Raw genomic sequence first — 18,737 nt, 5'->3', positions numbered from 1 at the left:
TGATTCAAGTAAAGCATGAAAGGAAAAGCATGTAATAAATTGCAGGGAAATTTGCAGAAGAGAGGATTGTAGAATCATAGTGTAGTAATTCCGAGGGTGGCCTCCCACTAAAGACATGGTGGAAACATGACCCCACAATGTCAAGAGATAGCTGAGTTCTATCTTGTGATTAAAAAGCCCAGAGAAATACATTGAACCAGAAAAGGCTTTTTGAAGTGTACTCTGGCATTAGCTTACACTTGGTTATGATTCAGTAGCTAAGGTTCTGTGAATCAGTGAAAACTTCAAGTCAAAGTGTTTGATGGGTTTTGAATTGTTTTCCAGACTAAGTGAAAAGAAAATTAAAAAAATCATAAACCATTGAGGATTTTATTTTTTTTTTTCATGTAAAAGCCTGACAGATGAAGTGGCTCTTAGTGACGTGAGGATATAGGGTCCTTTCACAGGGCAAGAAGGTTTCTACCTTGAGTGAACATTATGAAGCATTTGGTGTTTAGACAGAAGCATGTTTATTATATTTAATGAACTTATTTAATATCAGATTAAGAGCACTAGTGAACTAGGCAACTGTCAGTGTCCCTGAATAAAATAAGGGAAACTCCAGAAAGGTGTGCAGACCATCCACAGTAGCATGACCTGATCCTTGATCAGAGCTGAATACACAGTGTTCGTATTTTTTTTTGCCTGTTTTAGAACTTTAAATGCATACTACTGTTTACTGGAACTACAGTTTTCATTAATCCACATTTGTTACTGCATACTGAACACCTGACAGTGTTTCAGAGAAAGAAAATGAAGCAAGAACTCCAGAGCCACACTTAGGAGAGTGCACAATTAGGCTGACGTATAGGAAGTCAGAGCAGGAGGATTAACGTTTACAGTACTTTTTTCTGAATATGCACCTTCAGGATCATGTACAACCTCATTCAAAAATTATAAGAAGTGATTGTTGGCAGTAAGCGAACATCATTCTTTGGTGTATGAGGCTTGTGCTGAATGTAACAATAAGCATCAGAAACGCAGTTGAGTGACTGGATATGTCTCCTATACTCAGCAACAAAATGGGGATACAGACATCTTGTCATTAGCTACTACACTGAAAGTGATTGCTTTCACCATATTTGCTTTCAACATCTGCATAAAACAAGCTAAATTTATATTATTGCCCTTATGTAAACAAAGCGGGGATATTGTTGAGAGGTAAAAGGAGCACTTTGTGGAACTCCTGAATACAGTGGGTGTTACTGAAGCAGATGGTGGGACTGGATGCATTTTAGCTGGTGAAGTTCCATATATCAGAAGTATAAGAGTGGATCATATAAGGCTGGAAATGCTGAAACTGCTAGATATTGTTGGGGTTTCAAAGTTAACATGCTTTTCCAATTTAATGTGGAGGGTTGGGACAGTATCACTAGACAGGTAAGCTGGGATAGTGGAACCATTTAAAAAAGGGAGGACAGGAGGAAGTTTCCAGTTATGTAATGATTGTCCTCCTTGTCCTCCTTAACAAAGTACAAACCATGGTGACTGAAAGGAGCTTTGGCCAATATTAAAGTCTCAAAAGGTCTTGTAGCACCTCAAGGAAAGCAATGTACATTCTGTTCTGGCCATGGAACAATTGATGCATAGGTACTGGAAGGGTCATAAATATTTGTTACTTTTGTACAAATATATTCTGTAGATCTGGAAAAGACATACCTCAAAATGTCTCACGATAGAGGATACAATAGCAAAATTTCACAGGGCTGCTACTGCATAGCATCTGGTCTGTATATTTAAGGACCAAGAGCTGTGCCAGGATTCTCAGAATTAAACCAAATGCATTTAAAGCTGGTGCAGGACAATGTCAAGGATTCACTTTATCTCTCTTCCTGTTCATTATCTTCTTGGACAGTTATCAAAATACAATTTATATCTGAAGAACTATTTTGAGGATGTGAATGTTCCATTTTTTGTCTTTGAAGATGATGTCCTCTTGGCCTCACATGATTGTGATTTCCATCAAGATCTTGAGTGGTTCTCGGATAAGTCTAGCATTGATGGAATAAAAAAAAAACATGTTTATATCATAAGTAAAGGTTTTATCCCAAAGGAGGGTAGATTGTTCCCTGCAGGTGGGGTGAGCAGCTGTCTAAAGTAGACAAGGATAAGAACACAGGTAATACAAGTGACACAAAGGAGGTTTCTTCATCGAACAGCTGGGTTCAGTATCCATGATAAAATGAGATCAGTAATCTGAAAGGATCTGGAGGTTAAATCATTGCTCTTTTCTGTATGAGAAGAGACAGCTGTAGAGGTTTGGGCAACTAATGAGGATGCCCCCTGGGCAATTGTCATAGAAGGTGTGCCAGACATGAACCACTGGGAGGAAGCCCCAGATCTGACCTATACATCTCCAAGGGATTTTATGTCTGTGCATAGCCAAAGTTCTTGATAAATGGCCAACAGAGTATTGACAGAGATATAGAAGTTTAGGCTACCCTGCTTGGGTAACTAATACCATGTCCCTAAGCAACATTACATATGGTTTAAAAACAGGTAGGTGGATGTTAACAAAAGCAGCATCAGCTTCCATAAAGTAAATACCATTATATCTATTTGTTACCCTATCATTTCACACTTACCTAAGATTTAAGTATGATGGACAGTAATGCAATGCATTTTTGACATCTCATACATTAGGTTACCCATATCAACCCATTTACCACATCTGTTCTATTTCTCTTACATTATGCCCAACTTTTTCTCTAGCTTGCATCTTCTATCATGTCAGATTTCTCCCATCAGATAGGTTAATGTTACTGTCCAGCAGAAGGTTCTGAATGAGTGCAATGGTTATATCTCTGACAATAATTCAGAATATGTAATAACACTGGTTTTGTTGAGATGGGGTTGGCATCTGTGCTTGTTTGCTTAGTTTTCATTTACTAATTATTGTTTGTTTTAGTAACACTGTTTTGCAAATATATTCAATACATTCAGAATGTAATTCAAAGACCCTTGACTGGTTTGATTCTTGAAACCTTTTACCAATTTTACAATTTTACTTTGCATAGCTCTTTGTAACTCCACTAGGTTAACATGTATGTGTTAAATTAATGTGGCTATCAAGGGTTTTGGTAGTTTTTGTAATTTCTGCTATTCATATCTCAAGTTTATTCACATTCAGTGATGGAAGACTCCACAGTATGTGACAAATGAAGAACTTTCCAGTCCCCTCCAACATATATGGTGCCTCATGCATTGATACTACCTGTACAGTACACACTTACACTTGTTTAAACTTCAAAACTCAATTTTTATTTGTTAGTGGAAGAAAACATCTGGAAACCATCTGCCTTCCACAGTCTACACAGACGCTAATGTCTTAAAGTCACTGCTGAACTCTTACTACCCATGTTTTAAGCAGGGACATTGAAAAATACCAGTAAGGCACAAAGTTGGATTGCCTAAGAAATGTAAAAATAATGGACTTTCATGGAATTTTACATTTTACGCCAGTATACTCATCTACCACATCCTATGTTTTTCATGTTTATTATGTATATACTACTGTCAACCTGTCAGCTTGTTTTATTGAGTGTTCTGTGCCTAGAATCTGTTGTTAACTTTGGCTATATAGACATGCATTAGAAAATTATAATGAAATCATGATAATGACTAAAAACTACAATTACAAATCATGGGCAAGATTTCCAAACTTCCTCTAATGAAAACAGAACTTCCATTTTTTTTTTTTTGATATCTGTAAGTCAGTACCTCTGGTCATGAGTGAAGATGTTACTGCTGTACCGATAATCCTCTAGGTAAGTGAATATACAAGTAAGCATCCATTATTTTCACATGGCTACTACTTATGAAGCAGATAATAAATGTATTCACATACAAAAGAATACTATACCTGAATAAGAAAATGGGCTCCATTCTGAAGGAAAGCATCATTTCTAATATGTAATTTTACTGCACTTTGCGTTTGTCCCGCAGAAAAGATAATGCTGTTTTTCCTGGTCACATTCAGTACGCCATCTTTGGCTCTTGCAGGATCCACACTCCCGGCAGGAATATATAATGCAGTATAATTTAATCGGACAATTCCCAAAGTCCCCCTTTGCCTGGAAAAACTCAGTGATACAAATCGTCCTGTGGGATTGCTTTCAATTTTCTGACTTTCTGTTGGATAGAATGTTACCACACCATAAACATCATCGCTATCTTGGATGAAGAAAATCAGCTAGATGAGAGAGAAAAAGCATGATGTTTTATCTCATTCTGGTCAGAACACTGATTAAACAGGTCACTGTTTTCCATATTGCTCAAACAAAAACATTTGTCATGAGTCTGCTACAACATTTGTTTGGTCTTTTTTTTTCAGGAACTCAGTGAAAAAAACCTAGATCTTATTCTTTGGTAGTTTAAGCATCTCCATTCACCATGAACTTTGCAGCATGAACATCAGCTGTGGCAAAACGGTCAAACATAATTTCTCCTTTAAAAAATAGATTCTTATTTTTTTGTACCTTAATCGAGTGCTGCAGCTGCACAAACCACTCATCTGTCTCAGATTAAGAGTGCAAAGACATCAGATAAGCAGATAAGTACAACAAGGTAATATGTGCTCTGCTAAGTTTATATTTTCATATTTTGTCCTATCCAAACAAAAATTAAAGACAGCCCATCTTAATAGGACTGTCTGAAACTAAACTAACGGCTGCTGTGCATATTGTACCCAGCCATCTCCTCACAAGAATCCTAGCACTTTGTCTACACATTCAGTATAAAATAAACATGTGCATCTTTAAATCATGTATCCAGTTGACAGCATTAATTGTTAATTACATGCCTCTGGTACAGCTTTCAAAATTTATGAGAGCTGTGGCAATCAGACAAATACATTAATTTTAAAACACTTACCACATGTGCACCTTCTGAATATGATTCTTTTTTACCTATTAAATGATTCCAACTATGGGAGTTAAAGATTCTGATCTCCAACATATTCTACTTACCATCTATGATAAAGTTGAAAGTGACTTCCTTTAAAAGCAATATGAGAGCCCTGAGAACAACATAGCAATATAATGGGTCTTATATTGTCTATCACTGAAGCCTACCCTGTCATATTCCGTACTCTGAAGTAGAGATTTGAATCTTCATTCTTTCCCAAGTTGTTAATCCTGTTGGCTGAAATTTTCCTGTTTAGTTTTTGACCTATGGTTGGGTAAATTAGCATGCTGTTTAATGATTTGCCAAAATGAGATTTTTCATATGCATCTAACCTAGCTTTATATGCCACAGTCCTCAACTTACTCCAATGTCTTTGTCTCTGTTAATGCATCTGCATAAACTGGTCACCGGTTAAAAAAAATCTAAGTGTCACATTTCTGTTCTTAGTGACTGCCTAATAAACATGGCTAGGACAAAGACAAATTTCATTGCCATCCTCTTTCCACAAATACGAGCACGCAGCAATGGGCATTGTTCAGGTATTATATAGATGGTCCTAGAACAGGATGCCCACTGATGCTATAAGTTATGTTCCATTTATAGAAAGTTCTTCCTATTATTTCTGCAAGTATTTACTATTGATCGCTTCCTCCTGTGTTAGGGAATATAGGAACAGGTTTTGCTCTTGTCCCAGGGATAGAGAACAGTAGTGCTGCTAGATCGTCAGCAAGCATGGGGATGAAAAAAATTATACAGAAAGTGAGAGGCTCTTGTGGTCCAAATCACTTCAAACGTGTCTTATGTTTACAATTTATGAAACAGGTAAAGCATTGCATTGTATTAGACTTTGATATCTGTGTACATTTCCTTCAAACTTTTGTCAGCTAAGACTTTCAAAGCTAAAACATTATTTCATAAAAATACTGAGGCATAAAAAATGTAACCAGCTGTTTCTCTACAATACAGTCAATGAAAAATGTAACCTCAGTTCCACAGAAAAATTATTAAACTTACTCAAAGCACTCTTTAATCCCAACAAGTGTGCTAATTTCCAGTGGCCTATCAGTCTTCTCTTACCCTTCCCTTTAAGGAAATTTGCATTCTCCTCCTTTTGACATATAATTTATGTTTTGATACTATACATTATACTCCGTTTCCTGACCCATTTAACTACTGTCTCTTAAACTGGGATTATCCAGTCTCCTAATTTACAACACCCTTAATTTTGTGCACTTTCTGTCTTATTCCTCCTAAACCAGAACTTCTGCATAACCCAACACTGCTGTTCCTCGGCTACATTCCTTACTTCCATAATTCTGTATACAACAGAAATTCCATATAATAACAGACTCTCTATAGTTCTGATGGCAAACACAAGGCATAGTAAAAGAAGACAATATCTTTATAAATATGCTCTACCACAGCCATTAAAATGTAGCATTCATTCAAATCCGAATACTCCTTAATCGCAAAACGTCTTGAAGTTAGTTCATTCCAGAATATGATTTCCTTCTAAGCCTCATGAACTACACAAATATACTCCAAAGAACTTACTTTATTTAGTTAATTATTTATTTGGTTAGTTGAATAGCTAGTTAGTTAGTCTTGAGTGAGTGAGTGAGTGAGTGAGTGAGTGAGTGAGTGAGTGAGTGAGTGAGTGAGTGAGATTCATACCAATCAGCTGCTATGATTTAGGCATACTACTATGATATTGGTCCACTGATATAGTCTTGGTCCACCTAGATTTATGGATTTCATCAAAAAGTCAAAACTGGTTATGGGCACAAACATTATTAAATAAATAAAGCATTTACAAAGATTCACTATCACCTTCTAAATAGGATCTAGTATAGGAAGAAATGCGATTGAGCTTCTTCTTCTGACCCTGTGCTGTGATATATGATTTTTAATCTCAGAGATTGAGAGATGTCTTTAAATTTAAATGAAAAGGGGGGACTTGAGGGAATTTAATGGAAAATATGTCCTCTAATGATAGTGATATAAGTATTTAACTAATAAGTCATCTTCTGAAGATGTTTCCACTTTCTAAAGTCATTCCAAGTTAAAATAAAATAAAATGCAAACCACAAGCAAAATAAAGATTTTACTCTAAATTACTGTCACTGGTAGCTGTGCTGCCATGTCAAAATTTCAAAATAATAGATTATTTCTAAACAAAGCTATTAGCAAATTGTTATCATTTATCACAGTGCAGACCAGAGTTCACATACCGTTTTTTGAGAGATTTTAGATCCAATCCAATTTTAGGGTACTTTTGTGATCAGCGTTGGAGAGAGTACTCCAAACAAAAAGAGTATAGCAGTTCTCTGGCTTTCTTTCATTATGCCTTGACAATAAAGTACGACTAATACTTTTGCCTTAATTTTGATCTCCACCTTTTGATCTACCAACACATGACAATGGGCTGTCTTCATTACTAGTGACTATAAAGTTTTGACATTAGCTAACTGATGCAGAATTTCTTCTCTTTCTTTACGTATCCTAATTTACATCATCTTTTAACTTAAAAAAGGGCATTGAGTAATAGGAACATCATCTTCACTGTCCTCCCCTAAAACTTAGTTGAAATCTCTTGTCCTACTTAAGATAGTATCTTCCTATTGAGCATTTTTGCAGTCTATATGGCTTATTTTGAGTACACCATCTCAGAGTTACTTTCTTTAACAACTTGCCTCAAGGTGGACATTGTAACTTTTCTCCCCAAAACACTGGCACTGCAAATTATTCTATAACTTCCACTACAAATGTGTAGTTCGAAACAATAAAATAAAAAATCACCTTCTGCTTGACTTTCTTTACTATGCACATTGTTTCTTTTAAGTTGCTGTCTGTCTGTCTTAGTATGACTGAATAGCACCGTCTGTTTGCTTTTTCCTTTCCTTCCCTATGTTGGGCCCCAACTACAGATAGTATTTCAGTAAAAAAGTATCTCCTCTTTCAGCTGTTTATTGGTTTACAGATTCCTGCTGCTTTGAGTCCACCTACAACTGCATTTTCTTATTTATTCTATCAGAAATAGTCTCAGAACTCTACATTCTCCTGCTTTGTTACTTTCTGAGCTTATTTTATTTTAAAGCATCTCTTACATCAGGTGTCTTTCTTTTTCTATGTTTTCTCTTTTTCTGCGTTAGTACATCTTGTAAGTTTTTATGAATGTCTCTGTCTAGACATGATGTTTAGTTTAAATTTTCCTGTCAGTTCTTCTGAAGTTCCCATAATGACATCTTTTACAGTTTTGAGTTTTTGCTGCTGTATCTTAGGGCAGCACTTCCGATAACAGGCATAATCTGTTTTACTGTTTAACCATAACCACATTCTGGCTCTTTTTATAGTTTCTAATCAAGCTCTCCCTTAGGTTTCATTCTGAATATCTGTGTGAGTGCCATTGCCTTGTTCTCCTCACCTCATTTTAATACTGAATGTGTATATCAAAGGGCTGGGCCTACCTCTTTCTTGTTAAATGCATCAGCCTGGCACACTGCCTGTATACAGTCTACCTCCTCTCACATTTCCATAGTGCTTTACAATGGGGAAATTAATTTCATAATATTACACATGAGGTAAATCAGGTGTCATAGCCACAGGATGTAATGGTTCCCCACAAACTGTCTGAATCTTTACACATTTAAGAGGATACTCTTGCCTCTCAATATAAATGTATATAATGTTCACTTTTTGGTTGTCACAAATTATTTGCTTACACACCAGGAGACACTTAACAAGGGAAGCCATGTGTCCAGAATCTATCAGAACTTAAAAGTCCATTCCTTATAAAGATGCAGGACACACCACTAGTATGGTTGTAAGGTAGTGACATATGACTGACTCACCCATCTCAAACGTTGGTACAAATTCAGTTAAAGCATGCATTTCAGTTTCACATTTGTATCAGTCTTAGCTACAGAGTACTTAGCAAAGTGTCCTCTATATTTTTTTCCATGAGAATGTGCAATTTTTAGTATTTCTTTTTGCATATTTAATTATTTCCTAATGATTTTGTTTCTTTCGTTGGATGCTACAAACTACTTGTTTTATATTTAAATAGTTGTTTTAATGTGATTTGTATGGAGTGAGTCTCAGGAAGTGTCAGTTTGGACGTGAAATCACTTACTTTGCATTAAACGTGTTCCACTTCAGTCATGTTTGAATCTTTCATTGTTATTTCTGGATAGTATTTGTGTTTTTTGAATGGTACGTAGTTCTCCGGAACTCTTTTTGTTTCTATAGCAAAATAACACATTACTTATGTTTTTTTGTTTCAGTGAGGAAGCTTGTTTTGCTGCAGTTTCAGCCTTAGAAGCAGCCAATTCATTTTTAAGTATAATGTTATTAAATAATAAGTATTCTACTAATGTTACTAGAGTATCAGATTTCTTGGAATCACCTTGCAATAACGATTTTTTTTATATTAGTAGTAAAAGTTCTTTTAAATCTGTCTATTGCCAACTGTTTTAATCAGGTACAAGCCAAAGGTTTAAAGTCATACATTTCTGCTCTTACTAGTTTATATAAATTAAAAGTCCAGTTATGAAATTTTACTGTTTGTACCTGAGAAGTTAAGCAACCCTTAATCAAAAGTTCTCTGTTATGATTATTTTAGTCCATGTAATTGGTTCCTTCTATATCCATGTGTGTTTTCTGTGTTTCTTCTCCTAAATGGGTTATAGCCTTTTAACCCTGTCTGCCTGGTTCTAGTTCACTGTGATAGCTTATCACTGAAACACCAACAAATGGGATCCAGGTCATCCCTTCCTGGTTAGGAGGCAGCACAGTCTTATAATAGCTAGGACAACCAACTGTTGTACCTGCACCATCCTTTGATTAGTCTCCACCTATGAATCAACAATTACACTTAATAATATTCTTTCATGGTTGTGGCCACTAGTTATCCATGCCAGGAATACAACAGTCTCAGTGCTGTAGGGAATTCAATAGCCAAATAATGGCTTGAACTTCAAAGCAGAGATACTGCAAAAAGGTGAAATGTAGTAAATCTTTGGCCAGCTAAAAGCTTGAATGGAGCAGTCCTTGGAGGTAGCTTTGCAGATATTAAACACAGATTTGTAACAAAAATACTCCCTTCTTTCAGTTAAACAAAGCAATACAAATGTTTTCTTAGGGGTGCAAGCTCATAGCAATCCAATGAGTGCAAATAAAACTTTCAGAGTCCAGCTCATTTTTATTCACTAAATTTTCAAACAGCTTTGATAAGAAGTTCAGTAATTACAAGTCGCAGTTATTTAAGTGATGATTTTAAATGGTGAGGTAAATTGCTTTCCAAATGCAGTTTTAGTTCTTCTCTTAGAATAACAGTTTCTTGAACACAGCTTCATTTCATCTGAATGCCCTGGAGATTGCCTTCTCTCTTCACTTACAGCTGCCTGAAGACTCCCTCATAATCCTTCTAAGGTCCCAAAGGTCACATGCCTGGCTTCCTTAATGATAGCAGCTAACTTATAGAGCAAGAAGCAGCTTGTCCCCATAGGAATCACAATGGATACCTAGCTCATTCTGACTTGGGTACCTGGAAGATCTTATATAATATGCTTTCTAGTATAAGGCACTAGGATGTGCTCCACATACACTTTTTAACTGTAGATATATATATATATATATATATATATATATATATATATATATATATATATATATATATACTCGACAAGCCACGATGCTTCACCAGAGATGGCTTGCACCTGTCACCCCTGGGATTCAGGATACTGGCCAAGGCTCTTGCCACCTCCATAGTGCCTTTTTTAGGCAAGGCTCAAAAGACAAACCCACCACCGTAAATATTTGTGCAATTACTGAGACCTGGTGCAAGCCTCAAGAGAGCACCCCAGCGATTTCAGGCTACAACTCATACCGCACATTTCGGCCACAAAACCTGGACTGAAACACCAAAGGAGGAGGCGTATCCATATTCATCAAGGATAACCACACCTCCAGACTAGTTGCAAAGTATGATGCCTCAGAGATCATCCAAGTGCAACTGACAATGGGCAAAACTGCAATCCAGATTGTAGCTTGCTACAGATCACCATCCCTGCCCCAAGGCCCCCACTCCTCATACCTCGAGGTACTGGAAAACATGAGGGTCCAACCAAACACCACAATACTGGGTGATTTCAATTACCCAAACATCAACTGGGAAAACTACTCAAGCACTAATACCTTTGCTCAACACTTCCTGGAATATATTAACTCAAATGCCCTGGACCAGCTTATCAACACCCCCAGAAGGGGCAACAATATACTAGACCTGGTCATCACTAACATGGGGGACAAGTGCTCCATACCCAAGGTAAATTTCTTGTTGATTAGATCAGACCACACACACATCACCCTCGATATCCACATACCACCCCCACCAAGGAAACCACAGTGAAAAACTTCTCCAAAGCAAACTTTATGCTACTTAAGAAGGCGGAGGTAAACTTTGTTACTCCCATGCAGAATGACAATTTGGTTGAATCTGCTGTAGCTTACACAAAAGCACTCTACAGGCACTTACATGAGTGCATGGACCATGCTATCCCGAACAAAACCAAGACCCATTCCTCCAAAAAAAGGAAACCAGTCTGGTAGACCCCGGCCGTAAACAAGCTTTATAATAGAAGGAAGACATTATTACAAAAAAGAGTAAAAACCCAGGAATGGAGGAGCTCCCTGACCAACCTTAGCAAAAAATTAAGATCCCTTATAAATTCTTCAAAGGCGAGCTTTGAAAGAAAAATCAGAATTGACACCAAAGACAACCACAAAGCATTTTTTAGCTATGTCAAGAACCTAAATGGCAACTCTCAGATCTGCTCTGAGCTACAGCACAACTGTTCAAAATTCACGGAACCAACTGATATCACCAATATACTGGCAGATAGGTTCAGTGCAAACTTTACCCCACCCTCACCCCCTAAAGGGCCCATATCTATACCAGAAGACTGCGCTGCCCCCATAATCACAGACACCCAGGTGAAAATGGCTCTTTCTAAAGCAAAAAACACAGCATACATGGGACCAGACAGCATCTCAGGCTGCGTGTTACATGAAGTCCAAAATGAACTAATCCCTTACCTAAATACCATGTTCAACTACAGCATCACCTCAGGCTATATGTCCACTGAGTGGCGCATGGCAACCGTTGTCCCATTTCACAAGGGAGGAGCCACCACAGACCCTGAAAACTATTGCCCCATCAGCCTGATGAACCTTGTCTGCAAGGCCATGGAGCACATCATCATGGAACTCATAAACAACAACATTGGGAACCTACATACCCTAGACCTAGCCCAGTTTGGTTTCTTAAAGGGCAGGTCATGTCTTCTAAACCTGGTTGACTTTTTCAAGATGGTCACCAAAGCAATTGATGAGGGAAAGGTGGTCCACACAGAATACCTTGACCTTGCAAAAGCCTTTGATACCATTCCCCACGCGGGAATTATAGACAAACTCACTAACCTAAATATAAAATCCTACATTACAAGATGGGTTGCTAACTGGCTCATGGACAGAACCCATACAGTGAAAATAGGAAATGGTAGGTCCAACTCCAAACCTGTGACAAGTGGAGTACCCCAGGGCTCAGTCTTGGGACCTCTCCTGTTCAGTATTTACTTCTCCGAGGGACAAGCAAACACAGAGGGACTATGGCTAACAAAGATCGCAGATGACTGCAAACTGGGTGCCATAATTGAGACTCCTACTGATGTAGATATCCTTTAAAAGGGTCTCACTAAAACAGTACATGGTGCCAAAATCATGGCCTCAAGCTAAATGCCAAAAAGTGCATTGACATCCTCTTCGGTAAAAACCAAGTACCTACAAATTAGCACATAGGTGGCAGCTCACTTAACACAGAGAGTATGATAAGAGACCTAGGGACCCAGGTGGATAATAGCCTCTCCTTCGATAACCACATCGCTAAAGTGGTTAGAAAATCCTTCTACATGGCCCACCTTATCACAAAGGGGCTTGCATCTAGAAAAAAGGAAGTTATTGTTCCTCTCTACTCATCACTCATTAGACCCATTATTGAGTACAATGCCCCATTCGGGATGTACCTTACTAGACACCTGAAGCAACTGGAGAAGCCTCAAAAATAAAATACCTCACCAAGAGGATAACGGGCCTAAAACAGATGCCCTATGCCACCAGGCTAAAAAAACTCCAACTGTACTTGGTTGCATACCGGCTACACAGAGGTGATCTCTGCCTGACATACAAGGCTATGTTAAACCCCGAATTGCTGGAAATGATCCACCTAAGGAAAACCCAATTTACCTGAGCTACATGCTCTAGGGACCTTAACCTGACCTCAACAATAAACAGGACTTGTTAGAGGGACAGATTCATGTCCCAGAGACTCCCCCTGCTCTGGAATAAGGTCCCCATATATGTGAGGCAGAGCTCCTCATTAGCGCTCTTCAAGAGGAATCTTGATAAGTGGATGGAGAACAGGAAATTCACCCCGGGAATCACTTCTGTGGCCCTGCTCGACAGAGGAGCAGGTAACTAAATCATGTGGGAGGTGCAAGCCGAAACATTTTGGCTAGGCTTAATTACGCCCTAGGGCCAATAGCCAAGTACCTACCTATGAACCTATGAGAGAGTTAAACAGATAACTGAACTAGTCCTTCAAAGATCCTTTTCAGCAGTGTCATGGTGAACCACGTGTTTCCAGTTTTTACATGGAATAGGGATTTCTCATCAACCTTAGTTAATGTGACCAAAGTAATTAGAGCCAATGTTTACACCACCTAGTGGCTAGCCTTGTGGTACATATGGACAAGTATGGCAATTATTAAATGTCTTGCTCTCTGTAATGGCAGATGCAAAGCCGTAATGTTGTCTTCACATTTCATATTATGTCAGTAATGTCATAATGACTAGTAGCATATTCCCTTATTTTATTATTATTATTATTATTATTACTATTATTATTTTTACTAAACAGGTAAGGATAAGCTTTTGTCATTTCTCTTTCAGAATCAAGATTGAGCTACCTGTCTTCATAACAACTGCCACCTTGGCTGCGATCCTCTGGAAGCAGATTTTTTACAGAACATAGTAAGTTCACAGGTGTAGTCAAGAAGCTCAAGGCCTCTTGGCCATTGAGGAGGTTGACGCCCTTGATCTTTTGCTGAAAATTATGACCATCCATGTATTCATGCATTTACTTCTATAATTTATGGACTGATGTGCTAACTTGATAGGGGAAGCTTCTTCTCTGGCTTTCTACCAGCATTTCTAAATAAGTGGAAATCAAACACGCATTGAAGTGTATGCTGTGGAATAAACTCAGAACCACAAAACACCACCACTGAACTCAATTTTTAATAACTAATATTTTTTAAAAGTTAAATTTTTGCATTTGGCATCTAATTAATTCAATGAAGAAAATATTTATCTAAATATACATTTTTCTGGACAATACTGTTCAAATGAATGGTTTAATTGTCCATTAAATCAGCTTAGGTAGCCTGTAACTTTAAGGGTTTAAAATAAAAGGAACTGAGGTCTGTATTTGTTCAGATTCTGATGAAGTTCCAAGTTAAGGAATGAAAGTGCTTAATCTGTTTTGTATTAAAAAACATTTTGGTCACTATTAGTGATATACATTTTTTTGGCTTCACTCACAGTATCGGAGTTAATTAAGTCATGTGGTTGTCCTGCAGGTGACATCTACAGCATTGTTTTGTTGTTTTACATTTCTAAATAATGTCAGTTTGTTCATTTCTACTCACCTGTGTCCCTGTGTAATCCAATCTGGTAAGGTAGAGTGAGATCACTTTAGTGAAAAGTGTTCATTGTCCAGTCAGAGCATATGATCAGATCTGGTGACTGGGTGATCTTCAACTCCTACGTATGCACTACAGGAACCTTTCATGTCATCAGTGCTTCATTTACCACTTGGAATCTTGCCATTGTGCCCTTCATTTCTTCCTCCCGCCCCCTTATAACTAATATGACTTCTTTTTTGGATGACATGATTTAGTCCACTAAAACTTGAATTGTCCTACAATAATTTTTAGAATACTTTTTATAAATAACCACATTTAATTTACTATTTGTCTTGATTTTAATTTATATATATATATATATATATATATATATATATGTATATATATATATATATATATATATATATATATATATATATATATATATATAAATAACAAACCAGTCTCACTGGAAGATACGCAGCTTCCTCGGTGGATTTTAACATCTAATGTACAAAGAGCCGGCACACTATAATATACATTCATTATGTATGCAACTAAGTTGCAGTCAGGACTTCTGTCATACAGGCAATTTGCCTTCACTACAGATTTAATGTGATGTCACTTATTTGCATGCATAACAAATCTATATATTAGTATGCTGACTCTTTAGATGTTAAATCCACTAACAAAACTGTGAAACTGGTTTGGTTTTATTTAATAAATGTGCTTAGTTTTTTTACGCAGACAGTAAATTTATTAATGTCTTCAAGTGCTGGAGTTTTGATATCATTTGTCTGAGTTTTCTCTTTGCACTGAATTGGACTATTCTGCAATCCCGTGTACTATTTTGGTGTTTTGTAAGCATATACATACATACATATATATATATATATATATATATATATATATATATATATGTACATATATATATATATATATATATATATATATATATATATGTATATATATATATATATATATATATATATATATATATATATATATATATATATATATATATATATATATATATATATATAGATATCTGTGTGCGTGTGTGTGTGTGTGTTTGTATATGCATTTATACACACACAGACATACAAATACACACACACACACATACATATATATATATATATATATATATATATATAGAGAGAGAGAGAGAGAGAGATATGTAACACTATATACATATAGCTATCTCTCTCTCTCTATATACACATATATATATATATATATATATATATATATATATATATATATATATAGATAGATTAGGTATATACACCTATGCACACACACACACACACACACACACACACACACACACACACATATATATATATATATATATATATATATATATATATATATATATATATATATAGGAAAAGGGGCTGAGGGTAGATAGATATAAAATGTATCTTACTTGTAATCACATTTCAGCCTTAATGCTGAAGACATTTACAATAATGGTGATGCAGTTTTATACTAATTTAAGTCAGCATAAAAAGGAAGTATTCAGTTTTATCAGGGCCATATAGTTATCAGAATTTAAAAGTTTAACATCTTTATAGGATATGATGTTCTTGTCTACTCGTGTCATAAAACTACCAGTATATGAGAGGTCTCAAATGGTAAATTTGGAAACACTTCAAAACTAAATCTTTAAAATGTATTTAGATATCTTTTGTGCATCTTAAAAAATCCAAATGGGGTCTCATGAGTTCACTGATAACAAGCCCATACCTCTGTGGGTTCATCCACTTCAGCTCCACCCTGTACAGTATGAGCCAAAAGCCTAAATAGGAAGGGCTCAGCTTCTTCTGGCTGGTCATCGCTGACAATGTTCAAACGAACTACAGCTGTCATTTGTCCCTGAGTAAAGTTCAATGTACCAAATGCTGGAGAGAGGTCTGCTGTCACAGGAGAAAAGTCGCTGCTGTTCCGTGTAATTATCCAGTTCACAGAAACCCTTCCGTATGTCCCTCCATTTCTCACAACAGTGATTCCCTCAAACCTGCAATCATAAATACAATATCATTTAGCTATATTCAGAAAACCATCAACATATGCAGCTTTACAACATGCACCATATATAATGATATCATATATTTCATAAATAGTGGCATAAATTCTGTTTACATACACGCATACATACCTGTTGTACATTTACACTTGTACATTTATAGGTTTTTATAACATCTACATCACAGAGTACAGGTGCAGATTATATCTGCTGTTTTTGAGAAGGTGGGATCTCATTATAAAAATATAGTAAACATATTCACACTTAACAGATACTTTGTTCATAAGTAAACATAAGGCTAATTGCCCTTGTGGGCTATTTTGACCTTAGCCAATTTCCCTTTCAAATGTGAGAATCAAACCTTGTTGTTATGTTGGTGAGGTAAATACCCTGACCATTATGCCAAACCCCAACTGTTACTTTGCAGTAGTATTCCCAGCTTTCCTTATTTCTTTTTACCACTCATAAAATCTCCAACCATAAATCTTCCTATTCAGTATAATCTGGATCCAGTGGTTAAGGGAATTGTCTGTGTGTGTGTGTGTGTGTGTGTGTGTGTGTGTGTGTGTGTGTGTGTGTGTGTGTGTGTGTGTGTGTGTGTGTTTGTGTTTATGTTATGACTGCGTTGCATGATGGACTAGTAATCCTGTGCCCCATTGGTACACAGCTGGAAAAGTGATTTAAATGTGAAAAAAAGGCTATAGGCTTCCTGTTTGTGCTTGGTAAATGGCATTTAAAAACTAGGAAACCACTTCAAAACATCCCATTTCAAATCACAATAGTTCAGCAACAATGTCTCATACATGACAGCTCAAGTACACAAATTATCAGAGCCGATGTACTGAAGTTTGTCATATATGAGCAAATAACACAAAAAGTATGTTTTTGGGAGCAAGCCCCTTTGCACCACCATATAGGGGATTTTTACCCTCATAACTCTTTACTTTAGTATTCTCACTCCAAGTTTGCTGCAACTTGGAAAAAAATGATGATTGGCAGTCAGTGTAAATGCTGTCACATTCTTTCTCTGGCAGGCTGTTATGTCAGACAACCAGTTACTCTTATTTGAAGCAAGAAGGAACAGATGCTGTTACACTCATGCATCTGTGACTAAAACTGGGGTGTGCTAAGCATGTGACAATCACTAAGTCAAACATTACTAACTCCTGAGTTCCATACTAAAAAAAATACCCTGCACCCAGAACCAAGAAGTCCAAATGTAGTGAGGACTGCAGTAATGGGCCTCCGCCTACCTGCAACATAAAAAGTTAGTGTACCTCAAAGAAAGGGAAACATATGGTCAACTAAGCAGCCTGGGCTCCTAAAATCCAGACTATCTCAATCAGCAATGTTCAGGTTAAGCTAGTTCCTCAAAGAATAGGGCATTATGTGCAAGACAGCTGCCTAAAACACACTACCTCATCAGTGGGGAGTCTGATGGGCCTCATAACCAAAGGAATTTTTCTTCCCCCGCTGACTGCTAATTGGAACTAAGGCAAATCCTACTAGATATCTCCCTACACCAGGAATGCTAAGCAGGGAAACTTATAACCAGCACCTTAAAGAACACATACAAAAGTATTCTCCCCCCACCGGGATGCTTCCAGTAGACATTACCTGGCAAGCTCTAATGCTGAAGACCATACATCTGCCCAAAATAGGAGGTGCTCATACACAGAGATCAGGAGTGAATATGTTCCCAATTACACCCAGAGGGGACAGAGGGGGGGGGTGCCCGGGAAACCCTCCACATCCCAAAAAAAGGATAGAAGGGAGGTCAAATTCCCTATGGACCATAAGTGATAGCCACGGGGTGGCAACTGCAGGTAGCATAACAAGGGTAGGGTGAAGGAGAAATTGTCCCAGTTGCAAAATGATAAGGGGCATAAGCGACAGATGGCAATTGGTCTTCAGTGTATTGCTGGCATTTAAATGTCAGTAATGCAGTTGTAGTCTGAACTGAAGTGTTTTAGCAATCTACTTGTGGCATAAATATAAAATGTAGTAACTGCTTGTTGTGT

At 37.0% G+C, this 18,737-nt stretch overlaps 1 protein-coding gene across 1 annotated transcript in view; it reads right to left on the bottom strand.

Moving 5' to 3' along the window:
* The window catches only part of ADGRV1 (adhesion G protein-coupled receptor V1), a 3,979,741-nt gene that overhangs the window by 3,798,054 nt on the left and 162,950 nt on the right, over window positions 1-18,737 (bottom strand). The window contains exons 7-8 of the mRNA XM_044064182.1: window positions 16,437-16,707; window positions 3,902-4,231 (exon numbers count right to left, since the gene is read on the bottom strand). Coding sequence (XP_043920117.1) covers window positions 3,902-4,231; window positions 16,437-16,707 — 601 coding nt within the window. The remainder of the gene's footprint in view (window positions 1-3,901; window positions 4,232-16,436; window positions 16,708-18,737) is intronic.

The sequence above is a fragment of the Protopterus annectens genome, chromosome 2.part2 (genome assembly GCF_019279795.1).
Source record: "Protopterus annectens isolate FY-2018-M chromosome 2.part2, PAN1.0, whole genome shotgun sequence".
In the NCBI taxonomy this organism is placed as follows: domain Eukaryota; kingdom Metazoa; phylum Chordata; order Ceratodontiformes; family Protopteridae; genus Protopterus; species Protopterus annectens.
Note: the sequence above shows the minus strand (reverse complement) of the source record. Positions and strands in the feature narration are given on the sequence as shown.